The sequence below is a fragment of the Manacus candei genome, unplaced genomic scaffold (assembly GCF_025592945.1).
Source record: "Manacus candei isolate 608988 ecotype Guabito, Panama unplaced genomic scaffold, ASM2559294v1 h1tg000043l, whole genome shotgun sequence".
Classification (NCBI taxonomy): Eukaryota; Metazoa; Chordata; class Aves; order Passeriformes; family Pipridae; genus Manacus; species Manacus candei.
Window position 1 is genome coordinate 15,420,227 of NW_026138091.1, and position 20,748 is coordinate 15,440,974.

The 20,748-nt window shown below is 36.2% G+C and overlaps 1 protein-coding gene across 3 annotated transcripts in view; it reads right to left on the reverse strand.

Moving 5' to 3' along the window:
• The window catches only part of TFEC (transcription factor EC), a 38,833-nt gene that overhangs the window by 11,462 nt on the left and 6,623 nt on the right, over positions 1–20,748 (reverse strand). The window contains exons 1-4 of one of the 3 annotated variants that reach the window (XM_051795585.1): positions 16,393–16,461; positions 6,306–6,420; positions 5,384–5,440; positions 1,126–1,201 (exon numbers count right to left, since the gene is read on the reverse strand). In XM_051795585.1, coding sequence (XP_051651545.1) covers positions 1,126–1,201; positions 5,384–5,440; positions 6,306–6,420; positions 16,393–16,455 — 311 coding nt within the window. In that variant the 5' untranslated portion in view covers positions 16,456–16,461. Of the gene's footprint in view, positions 1–1,125; positions 1,202–5,383; positions 5,441–6,305; positions 6,421–16,392; positions 16,462–20,748 lie in introns of those variants that run through there. The other 2 variants (XM_051795586.1, XM_051795587.1) reach the window with 2 other exon arrangements.

A 20,748-nucleotide genomic window follows, 5' to 3' on the forward strand; every position in this document is an offset into this window, starting at 1 on the left:
ATTAATAACAAAAACATGCCCATTTATCTAATCTCGGGTGAATGCTATAGAAGGAGCCAGGTTGGTGAATTCTCTAAAATGGATGCAGTATGTTAGCTTTCTCTCTGGCGATTTCACTCCAAGTGAAGCTAATCTTGCACTTTTGTAAGTCTCACATAGCTTTATATTGTTCCAGAAATCCTTAACAGAAACAAAAGTTTCTTAGTGCTAAGGAAAAAAAAGGCTGAAATAGATGTTTTCATTTGAAGTATCACGCATGTCTGTATTGACATGTAAATGATAAAGACAAAATCTGTATAATCAATTTTATGCAAGTCACAATCATGGTAGTGCATGGTCTTAAGTCTTCCCCGAGTGACGTGAGAAATCTAAGGCTAAAGTTCAACTTTAAATATCACACTGAACTGTTATTGCTAATCCTGCAGTGGGCTTTTCTACTAGACAACCTTTTTCATATTGATGACAAATATAAGCTTTAAGGGAATCCAGGTAGCGGTCAAGCAATATGCATTTTGAGTTACTGTAAGTGTATACATTAGTATAATATGATATTATTATAGCAATTGTATCAATTATTACTTTAATCCTTGCATTTTAGGACTGGTGTTTTTCCCTGCACTGAGTGCAGGACTTTTGAAAAATGCTCAGTCTACAGACTCTTGTACTGATTTTTTTTGCCTTAGTCAACGGGCAGACAGTGACAACGTGAATTTTGAGTTATCCCACTAGAGGGCCATAGCAAGGGCTGAAAGCATCACTCCTTCCTTCTCCAGAGACACCACACAATTGTGCCCAGGGACAGAGAGATGGACTTTCTGCTGTTTGGCTTATCTTTTTTTCTTTTCTATTTTTGGTTTTGTTTGGTTTTAATTTGTTTGCTTGTATTCCCTTGATGTGGCAGTCACTCTTAAACACCCTGGAATTTTTTTCATTTTATTATCATTTCAGATGAGTTTTTCCGACAGGCACCAAAAATCTGTCAAAGGCTTGTTACTTTAACAGCCTGATCTGGCATGGAAGATTTTGTATCCCATTACTCAATCCTATAGCCAGTATATACTACTGTCTCTTTTATTCTTGTATTTAAACTATAAACGTTATTTTAGGAAAGACTGTTGAACTCACGGATCATTGGACTTGGGGATGAGGGTGCCAAGCTCCTTGATTCGGTAGTTAATATTATACCTTCTTCTTCTCTCAACTGTTAAAAAGAAACAGTTACTACATTTATAGTGAAATATTCTTGGTGAAATTCAACATAGAACATTTTAATTAGTTCTAAACAAGTCAGTCAGTTGATGCACAGAAAATTTCTTCCTCAAATAGCAGTCCCAACATGAGCTCCTACCTGTCTCTGACTTATTCTCAGGACAAACCGCCTGATTAGTACCATCTGTATCTTACCTTACCTATCAGTTTTTTCCTCCATTAGCCGCTAGACTTCTAGAGAATTAAATAGTCGCATATTGTCTAAATGTGAGCTAACACTTCCTTTTCCTAATGTTTCTGTAGCCTTTCTCCACCATGCTTGTACAGAACAGAGATTTCAGTTTGGCAGTTTTGCTGGTGACTTCAACAGGGTCACAAGACAACTCATCTAGCAATTCATAGTTTGGCAGAACTCATGTTACAGATCGCAGGTAAGAGCTCCACTATCCCTTATTTACAGTTGCCAGCATTTCAGATCAGAAAGAGGACATAACTGCAACCATATCCCCTCACTGAAACAGAGAAATATTGCGTTTCAGAAACACTTCATCCCCAGCACATCTCTTTCCTTTGGGTATGGAAAGCAGAAGCATGTTTACAATAACTTTTAAAACACACAGAAAATGAATAAAAACACAGTTTAAATAATAAATATATATTTTATGGATTTAAATTTATGCTTCTTCTAAGACAAACTATGTAGGATATCTCAGGTTACTTTGTAGTTTAGTTAGAAAGAGAAAAACACAAGATAAGCATCTTAAAATTGTGTCTGACTCTCTGTGCTCTCAGTTCACTTTACCAGCATTGTACTGGTATCCAGGCTGGAGTATGTGACCTTGAGAAACTTAACATTTTCTAATGTATAGGTACAAAGGACATCTCAACACTTTGGGGGATTAATTGTATATAATTGTGACATGGTAAGTATATTCAGTGAGAATATAGTCCCATTGGGGTACTGCTGGCTGTCAAAGACCAGCAGTCTCTACTGACGTGAACTCGCATTTTTGTCCCTTCCCTCCACTTTATACTTTAACTCAATCCAAATCTCACTGAATGAGCAGGATTCAGTTTTGGACCATCACTAACATCACATTGAGCTGCTCCTTTCATCCTTTTCATCTTGGAAGACCTTACCTTGGGCTCAATATGCTAGTGCCACTGTCCTCTGTCAGACCAGCCCTGTCCAGCTTAGAACATGGGCAAAACAGATCAGTGCTCCACATATGGAGATGTTCACTTAAAATTTAATGTCCTAATTTTAAATATAAATACAAAAAGCCCAGTAGAGCTAAAGTATACGTGTTCAACCAAGGGCATTCTAGCTGGTCTTTCAAGGCTGACTTCAGTCTTCTCAGGGTCACATGAGCATGTTGCTTCCAGTCTCAGACCCACCACTTAGATCACTTTTAGTCCTTTACTTCTTCCAGTACATAAAAGTGTTTTCTTCCTGTCCCTGTGAGGCTCTTAGATTTGTGCAGTAGTCTGTTGTTTCCTCCCTAGCTGATTACAGCTCCAGGAACTCCCTGAGTGTTGTTATTTATTCTGATGAAGTGTTCTACCTTGGTGGGATGTATTTTGTCTTGATCTCTCTAGAAATAGGAATTTCACTCAACAAATTAAAGCATCTCAGGTTTTGCAGTCATGATTCACACGTGCAGAAGACAGATAATATAATCCTCCTGAGTGTACTGCTAAGTGAACTCTTGTATCCCATTGACATGAATGTGCTGGATCTTGTAGGAGAGCACAGTGTACAAAAGCACATAGCAACTGAAAAAATTAAAATATATATTTCAGTTATGTTGGCAAAATAATGGCAGGGCAAACAGAGTTAAGGAATGTGCCTTAGCTATAAAGTCCTATGGCATAATAGCTGTTGTTTCATTAATATTTACAATGTGGAAAAGCTCTGCAAGATACTCATCAAAAAATGGTCAACTAAATATTGGCTAAAAAACAAGGTAAAAAAAAATTATCTTTACAAGTGGACACCTACAGAATTTTTTTTATTTCTATTCTTTTTTATGTTTTCCTGAAAAGAAACTTTCAGTGGTTGTGCTAATGAGTTAGGGGGAAATTTTGAAACTTGGAAACATGTTTCAATAGAGTTTTCCTGATATATGTCTACTAGAGTTCCAGTGATATCCTGAGTTATCAATAATATTTCAAGGGTCAAAATTATACATAAACCAAACCAGAAAATGATTTTTCAAACTACATGGACAGGATGACAATAAAACATTCTTTACTTGGAAGAAAAAAAAAAAAGGAAGTGTTTTCTAATGGTTTAAACTCTTGCTGTTGTGTGACGTGGTTCAATTTCCTAAATCTAAATCCCTTCTCATGGTTTCATTGAGGATATAACCTTTCAACGGGAAATTTTTTGTAGTTCCTTTGTTCTCCTTGGTATGAGAATGTACAAGAACATTTTTGCAAAATGTGGACTTAAATTCAACCTGAATATTGAATGTTTGTATAGTTCCAATCAAGTTCTACAAACAGATTTTTCAGATCATGTCTAAGAAACCTGGTCCTTATAAAAGAGTAAATTACACTAATAAAGCCTTTATATGCAACACATTATTATGTCCAAGCCATTAGATAGTACAGCTATCTCCAGAGAGACTTTGAGCTCTGAAGTGTATGACTGGAGCTAAACCAAAACAGACGCTGCCTGTCTGCGATGCTATCATCATGGCATACTGCCTTCAGCTTAGTCACCAGTAGTGAGGGAAAGTTCTCAGACATTTCTCCTGAGATTAGGAAGGAAGACCTCAGAGCCAAAATAAACAATGGAGGAAATGGTAGGACCAGCCATCCCTAATGTACGTATGAGCCTGTCTTTCCCCTTGTAGTTCCAGACAACTCCTACCCACCACCTTTCCTAGACCAGCAAAAACTCCCCATTCCTGCCCAAACAAGACAGAGAGCAGCTGCATTAGTATTTCAGAGATTACGTGCTAGCAACAGTTCTAACAATCTACATGGTCTGTCTGTAGTACACAAAAAAATTACAGACAGACATAAGGATGCCTTCCAGATATTTTGAGTAGCAGAAAGTTGTCCACAGTGGTTGCTAGCACATTATGCCAGTGGATGTGCACTTTTAGGCATGTAATTTCATGCAAGTAAAGCCTCTAAGATTACTGGAATGGCCAGAGAACTAAGATATAAATAAGAGAATAAAGATATAAATAGTGGCTATTAAGTAATTACTAATTTGGATTTAAATTCATAGAATCATAGAATATCTTGAGTGGGAAGTGATTCAAAAGGATCATCAAATGCAACTCCTATAATATTTCTGCTGGAAAAAGTGGAAAGGAGAACTGGGAAATGTAACTACTTTATTCAACAGAAATTTCCAAATTTCCAAAAAGAATCCTTCAGGCTTTTTGTTTCAAATTATCCTTTAGAGGGAAAAGTTGCCTAACTTTATAGGCAATCTTCTCTCAATAATAAAACTGATTTTTTTCTTCTATTCTGTATAAACTGTATTTAGACACTAAACTATGAATTTCACTATGTTCTAAGAACACAATTCCTCTAAATCAAAACACCTAACATCCATACCTGGATGCACTGCTCTCCACAAAGGAAACAGAAGTGTATCCCAGATTACAGAGGTTACAGGGGTTTTGTGTCAGTCAGAACACTGTGAGTCTCACCCAGTCCTACCCTGATCTCCTTTTGTGACGTACAATTTCCGTAACTTTAAGTGCTTAACAACCATTCGTAATTATCTGATATACTATGCAATTTTTTTTCCCTCCATATCACCCATCGAGAGATAGAGCCTCTTTCTTGTACATTTCAGTAAATAATGTATGAAGACTTGATGTTCACTGTTGTTTTTCTCATCATCTCTCTCCTTTCTTGTCTGTTTTGCACTGTAATTCTTAGAGACAACATCAAGTGTACAGTCATAGGATAAAAACATAATAGCAGGCGATTATATGGAAATAAATAAATTACAATATTCAAAGAATGAAACTAATTTCAGGAAAGAAAGCTCTGTGGTTGGCTGTGTTTGGAGTCTGAGTTCAATTTGATTAGCCTAGTAATATGCTGATCTAGAAGATGAGCAGAAATGGGGTAGCTAATGTCTAATATTTTTGCATTCTCCATACATTCCAATTAATGAGATGGAAGATTAACATATACTTACTGAGATTGTGGTTATCCTTTTTTTGTCTCTCCTTTGCCATTGCTCTTGTATCTGCTTCTGACAGAAAGTAACATTTATTAAAATAGTTCTTAAGATGAAATTTCAGTACTTCTTTCACCTTTCCAAAATGGCCTCTTGTCACAAAGACCAGACTTCCAGTCCTTTTACTACATTACTATTATTAAAGCAGATAATAGGCAAATCTATATTCTACCAATACTAAATTTTGCACAAGCTAGCAGGGTGCTTAAGCTCTTTTTATTGCACAATATTTTTTATTTAGGAACATAGAAATATCATGGAGGGGTATTTTTCTCCAATTTGCTCTATTTTACATCAAGATAAACTTACAATACACTAATGTGAATATGGATTTTCTATATCCCATAATGCAAGAGTTAATCAGATTTGTAAGATATTGAACAAACTCACTGTTTCCTCTGAGTGACACTAATAAACTGTACATGATTTTTAGCATTCTTTGGATTAATTGAATGCAACTTTTAAAGTTCTTAATCCACTAATATAGATTTACCTTGAATAGACTTATTGTAAAGTTTTAAAAGAATCATTTGTTCTACCCTAGAACAAATTAAAAGGATGATAATTTATTTATACTCTGGGTCAGGAGCCAACATGTGGAAGAATATACTATGTTTTCTAAATATTAAGGTTTATTAGAAGTATAATGTTCATAAAAAAAACAGAAGAAAAACCTGGTTTCTGAGCTTCTAAACACAAGAACAGAAAGAAAACATTTCTTCTTGCTCTTTGTTCTTTCTCTTAAACAAAACTACAAAGTGCAAAATTCTCAGGAATTTAATTATGGATATCTTTTTCATGGGTAAGATTTATGCAACTTTTAAGAGACACACTATCACTTTTGCAATTATAAAATACTAAAATCACAGAGTTCTTTTACCTGTGAGTTCCCTTTTTACTGGTAGATTAGCTGGGCAAGAAGCATTTGTGAGACTCATATTAGCTGGTGCCATTCCCTGGTCACTGTTATATATATCCAAAATGCTGCTAGATAGCTTGAGGAGTATAGAAGGAAAGAAGAATAAGAAAAATAAGATAATATTAAAATAAGTTAAAGACTTAAAAGATTAAAAAAAAAACCACATAAATTCAAGGAGCAAACATCTTTGGATGTGAGTCTGGTGCTCTATAGAAGGAGATGTATATATGTGTCTAAAGAGAAAGTTTACCATTCTGTGGTATTAAGTATAAATTATATACCATTCTGTGGTATAAAATTGAAAGCAAAGGATCACAGCCTGCCACTGATCCACAAGCAGCTTTCTAGGTGTTGTGAGTGGGTTTCAGATGCAAAGTGATGGCAAGATATAGGCTCCCATCTCTGCTTTTCAATTGTTTCTATACTATATTCTCTAAAACCATGACTGCATTTCAAACATGAATTAGGTTGAAAGTCAAAATCACCTTGCTGATTTTGACATACTCCTCAGTGATTTTTCACCACATCACTAAACTCTGAATTAGTACTTCATACTGTGCCTGGTTTAGCAGTATAAAGACTCAGGGACCCAGTTATATGCAATAGTTAAAATTAGAGTAGACAGAACATCGAAGAATATGCTTTAAGGAAAGAAACTGTGCTGTTGTCAGGATAGGCCAGATAACCTGATGGTTTTAACATGCATAACATACTCAACCACGTATACCAGTATCCTTATTACCTTCAAAATTTTAATATAACATTATTTAATAAACCCATAGAATGCACCCAAAGAGAAGTAAGGCTAAAGTATGTTTCTACGGATTTCAGATAATTACATAAATATTACCTTTACTTGAATATTTTTACATATATATAATAACTGTAAAATATGTAAAAGTTTAGTAAAGAACAGCTCAGGCTTTGCTCAGTTTCAATGACCCTATAATTAAGTTTTCAGCATTGATCATTATCTTATATATCTTATTATTTCTGTAAGTTCTTGTGAAAACAACTATATGAAAACATCCAAGTCCAGATTCACAAAAAATTGATTTGTATTCTTCTTGTCTTCTATGACAATTTTATTTTATCATGCATATAAAATTTGTGATGACATATTTGTTTTCTTTTGTGGCCAACACACGTGGACTCAGAAATTGAATTTAGGTCCAGCTGGCCAAGACAACAGGAAAAAAAAGAAAAAGGATTAAAAAGTGGGTGAAAAAAGTGGGTGAAAAAATGTGGGTAAAACTACTGACTTTAGACAGAAAGGCGTGAAAGGAAATTATGAGCTAGTAAAGGAAATAGTTTTTCATAGACAAGCAAACGTTGTTAAAGATATGCCCTACAGCCATGGATCCTGAAACACACCGGAATTTTCCAGGCAGGACACCAAGACACCAAACATAATTATATTGGTAATTAGCTTATTTTATACTGATAATTTATTTTTTTGTAGAGACTGTGAGCTTCACCACAAGTTATTTTGAATGGAGACAATTTCCCAGTTACTTAGTGTGAAATTGTTCTACAGCAGTTCTGCCTGTATTTTTATATTAAATCTGAAATTTTAAATGTTTTAATTTTAAATAATGATTTTATTAAATTAACTAATAACTTTACTAGACCATCTGAGATCCTAGTTTAAATTCCCCCAGTTCTATTTCATGCAATTAAATGAAGCAATCAGAATTCTTTTTGAATGTACATAAATAGCATGCTATTTTTAAGTAGATGTTTATTACTTAAGAAAACTGATAATTCTTGAATACCATTAAAAATCACAACACTAAGTCAGTTTTAAAAATCTGCTTACATATTTGACCTCTCAATGAAAATATTTTTTAAAAGAATGTTTGGAATTCAGATGAGTATTACTCAAGAACAAGCAATGTGCAATAGGTAGGATTTGAATGCTAAGAGTATTCACACATTAAGCACCTTTGTTTCATTCCAGAGGGGTAAACTGACAAGTATTACAGAATTCACTGCAGCTTTACCTTTGCATTTCCTTTGTTCCAGTGATAGGATATTAGCTCTAGACACATATTTAGTTACTTCCTACAGTCATGTAAATGAATTTGGCTTATTGAAATGATATGAAAACAGAATGACATAAAAAACTGAGAGTCAATGTGACCACTACACTCATTCCAGTGGACTTCCAATAGGGTTGTTATATGACTTAGGCTACTGTTTTTGTGAAATGCTAGGAAATAGTAACCCCTGAAAATAATATAACCTAATAAATAATCTAACAAATAAGAAATGCATATCTATCGTATTTTGCATATTTCATTTCTAATTTTCAAACTATAGTTCACATTTATCCTTGAAAGATAGTTAAATCTCAACAGTCTGTTCACAAAGGTGTGAATTTAAATGACAATGTCCAAATCCAAGACGAAAGGTCATGAAAGGCCTACTTAACTGTTAATGAAAAAAAAACAAAACCAACACACCTGAAAGTTCAGAATTATGTGAGCATTCAAAAGAACATGAGTAAATTCAACCTAAAACCACAGGTAGACATTTCAGATAAATTTGATTACACAGTTGATGAAAGCAATTGCATGTAACTGCTGCCATTGTCTGAAGTGATAACAGTTCATATACCCTCTTCCATCAGCAAAACCACTGGGGCAGGGGCTGCAACTAGAAATTAATTGTAAAAGACAATTAAAAGTGTTTCTATAGATATATCAGCAACAAAAGGAGGGTTAAGGAGAATTTCCATGGTTTATTGGAAGTGGGTGGAAACACAGTGACAAAGGATGAGGAAAAGACTGAGGTGCTTAATGCCTTTTTTGCCTCAGCTGGAAGACAGAGAGCAAAACGAAGACCTCATAATCCAAGGAAAATGGTTATACCACTTAGACACACACAGATTTATGAGGCCGGATGAGATGCACCCAAAGGCACTGAGGGAGCTGGCAGAAGAGCTCACTGAGCTGCTTTCAATCATTTATCAGCAGTCCTGACTAACTGAGGAGGTGCCAGTTGACTGTAGGCTAGCAAACGTGACACGCATCTACAAGAAGGGCCAGAAGGAGGATGGAGGAACTACAGGCCTATCATCCTGACCTAAGTGACAGGAAATGCTATAGAAAGTTAGTGCCAATTGCACTATCAACTGCCTCTTTCTTTTGCAAATTTAGTAGAAATCAAGTATATTGTAGTGGACACTATGAAGGATAAGTGGATTTGTGGATAGGGCCACTATATCCCTTTGATACAGTCTTCATTCACAGTTAGCCAGCATGAAAAATGTGCTATCTAGTTGTTTGGATGTGCACTAAAACTCATACACCATAATGCAATTTATTTCTTACAGTGTCATTTAAATGGGGAAAGTTTTTGTAGTATTGAGGCTTCAAATAGCTTCCAGTCTCACATTACAGGATATATCTATATCTATCTATCTATCTATCTGTATATATGTGTACATAATCTCACAAAGATCCAACACAATCTTACTACAAGTACAAATCATTTGCAATGGCACAATTATATGATATGTGTACAGTGAAGATCTTACAATAAATTCTATAGCACTGTCAAAACTGATGAATCCCAAAACACTTTAAAATTCCAGCTGATTCTACTGCATCAAAAGCATGTTCTTGCTTTCAGTTTAGAGATGTGAAAACAGACATTTGGGTATGAAAATTCATAAGTCCCAGGAAATTACCCCGCAGGTGTCATAACCTGTATTGATTCACACCTGTGTTGTTTTGAGAAGTCCTGGTAAGTCACATAATTTCCAAACTTTGAATTCATGATACATATATTTATGTATATGGATCTGAGAATTTAGATGCTAGCAGCTTGTAAGGGATGAGTAGACAAATATTAAAAATAACAGAATATAATAAGGCATCTTTCCTACTTCTAAAATACAGCCAGCTTTGGAGAAAAGATCAACTACCTTTAGCACAGCAAATGGTCAAGTGGGAATAACCAGTTACAATGTGGTATAGGAAGAGAATAATACCATATCTAATTAAAACTGCAAGGAGAATTAAAGACTGTAATTAACAAAGTTAGCATTTGGCAAGGACACTGGGGTTAACATTCTTCCTTTTGTATAAAGTGTCATGGGATCTTCAATTCCTGTGTGCAAAGACTGGAACATGAGAATTTCCATTTATGGGGCTCAGTCCTGAAAGATGCTCAATTTTGAAGCTTAGACCAATTATAAAAGCAAACTTCAGCTGCAGTACCTGAGTGAGTACACCTCACAAGAGCCTGTGACCTTGTGCTTGCTGGCAGTGTTCAAGGCAAGTACTATGAAGGTCTAGTTGAAAGAAGGTTGTTACGTTCATACTTGGGTCTGAACTGCTATGCAGGCAGGAAAGTGTAGCAAATACTAAGGGTTTGTTAGTATGGATAATTGCCAATGGACAATTGTGATCACAGTATGCAGTCTCTAATACCAAGTTTTGGGGTTTTTTCTTTGAAGGAAACCATTACTAAGATATGAAACATACTACCTTATTAAGGTAAATAATGTAGTATTCCAAATCCCATAGCATGATAGCTGTTGGTAAACATCATGTTATTTCCAGGAAGATTTAAGCCATTTCCATACCTTCCAAGAGAAGGATTCTTAATGTGATGATAAGACCTATGGATACAAGTTGTCTGTGCCTGTTCATCTGTAGCCCCTAGAGCTCTATGTTTCAACAGTGTTCACTTGCATGATCACATATTATTTAAGTATTTTTCCGTTTTGGCTAATCTTTATATGATGTGTTTGCCTCACGCTAGCATTCAAGTCTGTAAGGATCATAGCTCTATCAGAATCAGTGTGGCACAGCTAGAGAATATCAGTCCAACCCTTTTCCAAAGTCAGTTAGACTTTTCTTAATTTAAAAATTCTGTTGAATGTGGTAATGCCCAGTCTGGACTAGAAAACATTTCATGGATATTGGGTTCATTTAATGTGTTATCACATAATCTATTTCATAAGACAATAATATTCTAAGATCAATTAGGTTTTACATCTCAAATATTTTTAATTTGAGTATGTTACAAAAGTTGAATGATTGGAAGTTATTGTCAGAAAGCTTTCCCTTTATTTCCATTTGCAGACAAATTTTGTTTTGGTTTTGTGTTCCTTTAAGACATATAGTTCATTGTTCAACATCCCCATGTGACTACTGTGAGTGAACATAGCTCCCTTAAGAGTTTGCTTTGCTAAATAAAACAGGTCATGCTCCTTTAGACAGAATTCCCATGATATTATATGTACTAACAAGCCTCTCTCTACCTTTCCTGCTTTGAATTAGTTTTTCTGAAGGGTGGACACCTTTATCTGTCTAGAACATTCCAGAAGTTTTGTGCTCAGTGAATCCCACAGTGAATATTTCCTTATGTCTCTTGGAAATATGTCTCATGATGGATACTAAGATCATATTTATCTGTGTTTTGCACTCCCATCATTTTGATGGCTTACAGTTATCCTCTGGGCAACTAATATAACCAGATCTTTTTCTGTCATCTCCAGTTAATGAGCTCTCAGCTTACTGCAGACATTTCTGTTATTAGTATTTGAATAAATGACCTTGCACTCAATACTATTACACTCCTTCCATTTAGACCATTCTGTCATCACAGTCTTATATTCTTACATAATTCTTCCCCTATGATATCCTCATCCTCCTTTGTATTGGCAATACTTCCTACTTTTGCTACCTCAGTGAATTTCATCAGCATAAATGTATTTTTATATCACTAGTAAAAATATTAAATAAACTGAGGCCGAGGATTGATTGTTGGTGCACTTCGTTAATATCTTTTATTTGCAGAAAAAAATCTTTATAATCTCTTTATCTTGCTCCTTAACCTAAAAACAATTCTGTTCGGTTACTTTTTAGATAATCTGTGTTGAATTTTACTAATATTCATTCATACAAGAAGGTTACAATCAACAAACCTTGGATGTGCAGGACTAACAAGAAAGACTAATTCCAGTAGGAAACAGCTCTCCATATATCCAAAGGATGCCAGTAATCAAGGATGATGGAGGGTGTACATTTTTAAAGAGCAGACACCACATGTCTCCTAGTTGTCAAAAATGGCTAAACTCTAGGATAGCAAGAGCTTTTCACCAAAGGTATCTGGACTGTCCTAACAGGTCAAAACAGTTCATCAGCTAGCCTGCTTTCCCTTGAGGAACCTGCGAACATACAGCAGAATGGACTGTCCTATTAGTGGAGGCTTATTTCCTCTACCGTTTCTCCCAGAGCCTTACTTCTTCACAGTTCCACTCAAAAGCCCACATGTAAGATCAGAAGGGTCAAGATGTGCCAGCTACAGAGGTAAGGACCAGACTGTCTCTATCAGAGGTCTTCATTCTGCCCAGGTCAGAAGTGTCCATGAAAAAAACAAGTGGGAAGCATATTGCAGAAATAGTCCTGCAGAAACTTCCTTTGCTACTCTCTTTTCCAGTCCTAATAACTGCAGACACACAACCTACGATGTGTGCCTGCATGCCTATGTTTCCTGCAGTAAGAGAAGTATGGCACGCATCCACAGCAGCTGCAGTGCAGTACAGACCATTCTGAGCATCATTGACCCTATTACACTTGATCAGATTGCCTGTACTGCACCAGCAGACTCAGCAAACTCAAGTAACAGTGAACCACAACACATGCTGCTTTACTTGTCACAAGTTGAGACTATGCAGCTGCCTACTCTGAAAGGCTGAGTACTGCATCTGCAAGAGAAAATTTCTTTCTGTGCTAGATAAAAATTGGTACTTGCTCAGACTGCATCAAAAACAAGATTAGTGCAATACTTCATCATTTCCCACCCCTAAATACATCCCAACTTCAATCATGTTTTCATGAGCTTAGTTGATAGCATCAGTTCCAAGAACGGTTTTGTAAAATGAGGCTGCTTCCTCTTCTTAGCCCCAAAATATGTTAGCACCCATCTATTTCAATGTGGTTCTTTCTCATTCATTAAAAAAAAAAAAAAAGGATTTTGTAAATTTTTTATATTCTTATCCCATATATGCATCCCAAATATAAAAATCTAAACTTGGAATAGTGTCCACAGTTCATTTTACGCATCGAGTAAAAGTTTGTTCAGTATTTGTGTTACTGGGGTACAAAACATAAGAACACAGTTAATTGCTTTTCATGGCTTTGCTATTTATTCATGATAGGTAAACAAAACATTTTTTCTGTCTTTCAAGTTCACAGATTGACATCAAAATGTGCACTGAATTTGACCAAATAGTGGTTGATCAATAAGCGTATATTAATCCATCCATCGAAAATCCATTTGCTAAATAGCAAGATATGGTATAGAGGGTGTTTCCAAGTTTAAACAGTAGGAAAACTGGGGTAATTCTTGTATCTTTAATGTGTGTTCCAGTAAATTGTGATTTTCATCTTTTCAAAGATATTGCAGACAGGATGTGCAAACTTGTGAGTCAATGCAAGTCCTGTGCTGAGAAGACTAGGGTTCAGCCTCTGGCTTTCTTTTTCAGTTGCTGTGCTACTTGAAGAAAGCTGAACATAAGCTCTGTTATCCTTTCTATTTGCAAGGATTTGTTTACACTCTCAGTTGCCAAAGAAGTTGTAGTACACTGGTTTTGAAGTCTAGAACAAGAAGATATCATTCACAGCTAAATGTTTTAGGTCCTTTTGTAATTGCAATACGAAATACTTATATTTGAGAATATATGGTTTTCAGTAACAAATACTCAAATGTTCTAGTTTCTCTTTTTATTATCTAAGGAGAACAGCAGAATATTCTAGCCTTCTCAGGCTTGTTTTCATTTGAATAAATTGTATCTTCTTCTATATTTATCTTTAACATGGTTCATAATTACAGACTCCTCAACCAGGGACTTAATGTTCAGATATATTATATTACATATTATATATTATGCATGAAAACTGGTTCATTTTTTATCTTCAAATAATGATCATCAAGCTGGTTCATTATTCATCAGAGAAAAATGAACTCTGTTCATATTCCCAGTCACAGTACCTTCCTGCCCTGATCATATACGTACAAGTCCATTGTCTAGATAAATGTCTGATCAAATATGACCATGCAAAGGAATTTTCTGGAGAATCAACCCTTTGCAGGAGATATCTTCTCTTTCAATTATTATCTCTTAATCGTATGTTTTTAGATATTCTTGGCATTTCTGATTATAAAATTAGCATAACACACAGTCCAGAAGTAAAGTGATGCTCTGATTATGTCATCATCCAACATCCAGCTGGAAATGGGAGTACTACCCACTAACCCCCAGGTTCTGAAACCTAAAGATGACAATTAAATGACAGATCTGTTACCTGTTTTACTAAGATTGTTTCACTAGTAACACCAGCTAATGTACTAATTCCTGGTTCCATCTGACTTCAATTTTGCTGGATACCATACATAAATGCATATACCAAACCATTCAAATTCTTCCTCTAAAAACAATGACCTAACATAAGCACGAAAATACAAAAAAAGTGAAAAATTGAGGCTGAGGAAGAAGGGAAAAAGAGATTTTTTTTCAGAATTAGAATATGAGGCATTTGCTCATATATATATATATATGTATGTGTGTGTTAATATCTCTATTGCCAGTATTTATAATATATATATATGCTTTATATTATATCCTCTTAGATTTCACTTATCATCTAAATATCTGAATATATTACAGTAAGGTATTTACTGATTTTAACGACCCAGTGTGTTCACATGGATGTACCATGCAGAGTTCAGTTTTGATTGAAACTCCTTGGTGTAGTGGTTGATTTCAGATATTTTCACAAATGCTTATTTCTAGTATAAATATAATAGTCAAATACTTCATAAACTACTGCACACATATATTAAAGGTCGTAGAAGGCCTAGGCTGATAGAGAAGGAAGTGCTAAGAAAACCTATTGTATTTTTCAGAAGTTTGCTTCTCAAAATGGACTTCAAAAAATCTGGATTTTTCTGCAAGTTAGCTTTATCTTGCAGTAAAAAGCTTGACTGCACTTGGAGAACAAAATGGCCATTGTTGTTACCTCTGAGTATTCAGTCTTTTATTCAACCTATATAAATGCCATTGACAGAAATTCATAAAGTTTATTTCCAGAAGTGACTGTAACCTATGCACTGAGGACCCCAATGAGCTTAATGTAGCCTTCTTTATTCCCTGTTGTCTCCTAGGGACTTCAAGTCTTGCATTGCTGTATGCAGACAACAGCATGAGACATGCAGCAGAGGCTTTGGGATATGACAGAATCTGCTTGGTGGCCCCAAACAGCAGGAATTTGCTTAGAATTAGTAAGGTATGAATATTAGGAGAATTAGAAATTTGTTTTAACTATCCTTTTCACTTACCTCTGTCCAATAAACATTAAGGTCTGAGATAAAGACCATGTTTATAAGAGATACTTGTATACAAACAACTGTATATTTTAGAATAATACTTTCATTTCTGTCTATTTACCTTCTAAAAAGAGAAAACCAAAGAGGAATTTTCCCTTCAGTTCAGAGTTATGGAGTCTTGTCTCCCTTTAGCCAGAGACTTCTACCCCCAAAATAGAGAAGGGTTAGTAGACATTGGCCATGTTAGAGTGTTAGAGAGAGAGATTAAGTATTTGGGCATTTTGCATAGCTGTTGAGTGCTGCAGCTATGTAAAAGTGGACCACAGTTCTTCTCCTGACCCAAAGTAATGTATGCTGTGTGCTATGAATACCTTTTCTACACCATAAGGTAAATTTCAGACACTCATACCTAATCTATTTGGAGAATTTAGAGCAGGCATGAGAGCTGTACACTGCCCATTTCAGCCTCAAACTACTAAATTGTGTGAAATATCAAAAGAAAACCTTTATCTGACATTCATATGACATTCAAAACTGCAGAGGCAGTGTTAACAAAAGACACCTCCAGTTGCAGGAAACTAGCCTGAATTCTCCACTTGTGCCTTTCATTGTTAGTTTTTTGCAACTGAAGCAACTGAAAGACACAATTTCCTAACTAGTATCTTTATAGCATTGAAGAAAGACAAACAAAATATTTGCTCACCAGTTTTATTTTTGAGGAGTCTATTATTTTCTCAATAGCTACTGACTGTTCCTTCTCCTTCATTTTTCTTTTTCATTAAACTTGGAAATTATGCCAGAGAGTGCTAGAAAGAAGTTTCTATATGTAGGTGAACTTTGATGCTTCCTTGGACTTTAAGACTAATCTAGTGTAGACTGTGACTGACAAAGCATTTTCATGGATGTTATGCAGCCTCTTCAAGTTACCCAACCTAAGCAAACGAGGTTGTTAATGTTTACTCTGTCCCTTTCTCTATAATGGTTTTGAACTTTAGCAGATGTTATCAATTTATAAAGTTTGCCAAATGACATCAGTATTCACTAAATAAAATATACTTATGATTATGCAGCAGGGGACTGCCTAGATCAGCAATACTATATGCACCTCTAAAGCAAAGCCAGGTTTACTTCATGATTGAATAATCACAGCAATTATTGAATAAAATACTTTAGAGCATTCCTACTTGGATTTCTTCTTTCTGTATGATTTCTGAGAATAGGAGAGACGGCAATTTTTGTAATCCATCCAGATGGTAACCATCAGTATTTGACAAATAATTAATACAAATACAAATTATTAATGTCATGATGAGAAACTGTGACCTCAAAGACCTTGTAATGGCAGTGAGATTTGCAGACTGAGTGAACCGTGTTTTACCAATAAATAGTGTCTTCATAAAATCAAAGGTAGAGTTAACAGATTTACCAGGACTTTATACCAACTGTAGTTAATAGAATCATAAAAATTAAAGAAGGAAAATATCTATCCTGTCTTGTCCTGATCTAACTTCTACTCCATGCCTGTACAACACAAGATTTTTTTCAAATGCCATAGGAGCAAAACAGACAAGCAAGCCGCAGGGCAACTGAAGATTTTCTCTGCAACTTTTCCTGCAGGAGTGACAAAAGTGAAGCAATCCCACTGACTTGACTCCCAAGTGGACTGGAAGCAGACAGTAGCTCGCAATCTTAGTGAAATACTAAACTATAAGTGTATGAAATGAAGTCATGGAAGTGAAGCAGTGAAGCCTCACAGGACCCCTCAAGAGTTGACTCATTGCAAGGCATCACCTTCCCACAGCATTGTGCTCCCCTCTCTGCCACCCTTCCCCCTGCCCAGTGGGCCCCCCAGCTCACAGCTGGCACAACTCCTGCCTTTCAGCATGCTCAGGTGCTTTTGCTTCCTTTCTCTGTTAGTGATTTAATTCTTCTTTTCCCAGCTTATAAATACCACATACATCAAGTCAGATGCAAATGAGGACTAAAGAAATTTGGTTAGCTTTACAAATAGACAAAGTTCTCAACAAAAGATTCGTTGTTTGTGATAGCTCTAAATATCTGAGGTGATGCAAACTTCAAAGCACCTATATCACCATAATGACTTCAATACACTGTTATAGCTGGAACCGTTGGAGGAATTAATGCTGTTTCAAATCTCTAAGTATTTATTTCCTTTAAAGAAAAGAATCATTTTTTGGAAAATATTTTGGAGAGTTTTTTTTTAAATAACTTTTTTTAAATGATATATGCTCTACCTTTGTCTCGGGCTAAGGCTATTCTGCTTCCTGACTGAGAATAATTCTTCGGATCATACTTATGGTGCATTTATATATATATAATAACAATATCCCGTTTCTAGTGGATAGAAGCCATTGCTTTCAGGAAACATTCCTGCTAGAAAGCTCATTCAAGGAGGTAATTAAATAACATATATTACAAATAAATCATAGAATCGTAGAATGCTAAGGGGTTGGTATGAACCTTAAAGATCATGTAGTCTCAACCCTCCCTGCCATGGGCAGGGACATCGCCTACTAGACCTGGCTGCTTAAGTCCTTATCCAACCTGGCATTGAACGCTGCCAGGGTTGAGGCATCCACAGCTGCCTGTTCCAGTGTCTCAGCACCCTCAAAGTAAAGAATTTCTTCCTATATCAACATGAAAACACTTTTTCTTGGCTCTATTTAGTACTGGACATGTTAAAAAAAATCAACAAAAAGGTTTTCCATAGAGAAGCTTTCAATTTTCTACCAAGCAATCTGAAAGAACCTGCTCCTTTTCAATTTCTTGAAGTCCAGTTTCATGGTAGTGCTCTGCCCAAAGCACTGCTCTGCAACTACTCCTTAGCTCTCATCACCAGCCATCTACCTGCTACAGAGCCTCTCCCCTCAGGCTTCTTCAAGAATACTACTGAAAGCTTATGTTTTTTTGTCTGCCAGAAAAATGACAACTTAGAATCCTTGAAAATGTTCACAAAATTAAATTGTTTTCCTGGCTGGTCCCACCCAGTACTGTGCAAGAGAGGCCTGTGCCCTTGCAAAACATTAATATCCTCTCCTTTCATTCTTATTCCTAGCCAGTCAATCTCCTAATACTGTTGATGTAAGTTTTAGTGGACTGCATGTCAAGCAGAGGACATTATCACAGTTTTACAGTGATTATCTGGGCTGCAACAGTTATTTCTGAATGAAAGTACTGGTAAAAGGCCAACTGTTTTCATACAGATCTCCACTGTGCTTGCTAGATTACTGGGTTTTCTGGTGAGTCCTAGGCCTGTATACATATACTGTCAAAACAAAACAACATTTAGTGCCAAGAAGTGGTTCACAAAGTCACACACTGTTAAATCACACCCTGAAAAACAGAGATCCTATTTTTCAACTTTGCCCTTTTCTGTTTCTCTTCACTGTGACTAGTGCTCTCCAAATCTGCTTTAATACAGCATGGTTCTTAAATTTCTCTTTTTCAGATACTAAAAGCAATGTAGAGCACAGCTTTTTAATACCTGCCCTGAACTTTTGATGATGGTGTAATATACACTTTACATTAACCTAAATATCTAAATTTACTATGTTCTGAACATTTGAAAGTTAATAAACTTTAAATTCACTACCAAATATTGAATAGACAGTAAAGATTTTGAATAAAAATGAAATTCTGATAAAAATGAAAAGTATTTGCTTTTCAAATGTCTGTCACCATAGCTGACACACATGGCATTAGTTCACTTCTAAAATTCACTCATATATTCTTTCTTTCATTTTTCTAATGATTGATATAAGGTTGGGAATAAATATGTTCCTCCTAATTTGATATTTAGAAAAAAAATTAATTTCTTATAATATAGATAAATATGCTTCTGTCTGTTAATAAAAGTATCATGAAAGTAATTATTACAACAAGGAAAAATGGCTTTAAATTGGTGTCATCTTCATGGGGGTTATACTTTCAGAGGAATCAAGAACTCTTGCATATAGGGAGGACCTGGTCTTATATTTTAACTGAACTTCTAAAAACTTGTTATAAAAAGTAGGTTTCTGCCATTAGTGTACTGTGAAGAGAAACAGAAACACAGACAGAGAATTCCCTATTTTAAACAATTCTTAAGTTGTCACCTGTCATGGGTTGAGATTGGCCCCCCTGAGAGCCGGGGGGCTCAGAGGTGACTGGGTGCCAGGGCAGTGTTCCCTGGACAGCCAGTCACCACTCATCTTGTTCGCTTCTGCTGAAAAAAGTCATATATACAGAGCCACTGGAAACTGTTGGCAATTTTCTGTCTGTGTCTGCTGCTGCGTGTAGGTGTAGAAGGTGTAGGGGGTGGCTGGGCCTCCTTCTTCCCCCCTTTGCGGGAGGGGAGCCCTGCCCAATTCTGCCTAAGCCAGAATTAGAGGCAGCATTTGGAGTGAGTGTTTGTGAGGGACGCGACTCACAACACCTGAGGTAAGAGGGAGGAGGCCAGGCCCTCTTCCCCGCCCCTGCAGCTGTGGGACGCTTGGGACAGTGTATAACTGGACCGAGCTGCCTGTGGCCAAGGCTAGGGGGCTTTCCTCTCTCACTGTTAGGAGCGAGTGGATGCAAGGCTCAGCACTGAAGCGGAGCCAAAGTGGACGGGCTGAATGGAGCTCGGTGCCAGGGAGAAGAATCCCAGGCGAAATTGGAGACGGGCCAGAAAGAGAGGCTCAGGAGTTGCCCTGCCGAGGTTTGACCGAGGGCAGCCGAAAACTGACTTGGAGGACACTTGATAAACTGACTACACTACAGCAGCCTACGAACCGAGGTATGAGAGGACAGACTCAAAGCTATCTTCTTGGACTTCATGAAGAAGAAAGAACTGCAGCAAACAGCTGAAGGTTGGTGGGGGAGTGTTCAGCGGCCCCGAACACTCCCACAAGAGAGAGACTGGTTACCTATCAGCCTGAAAAGGCTTTTTGTGGACTAATTGAGGGAGAAGCTTTGAAGGGACTGATAGAAATGTATAATAATATATATATAGTTGCTTTTAGCTTGTATAGTATTTATTTGTGTAAATAAAATGTATATATGCTTCCCCCTTCCCCTG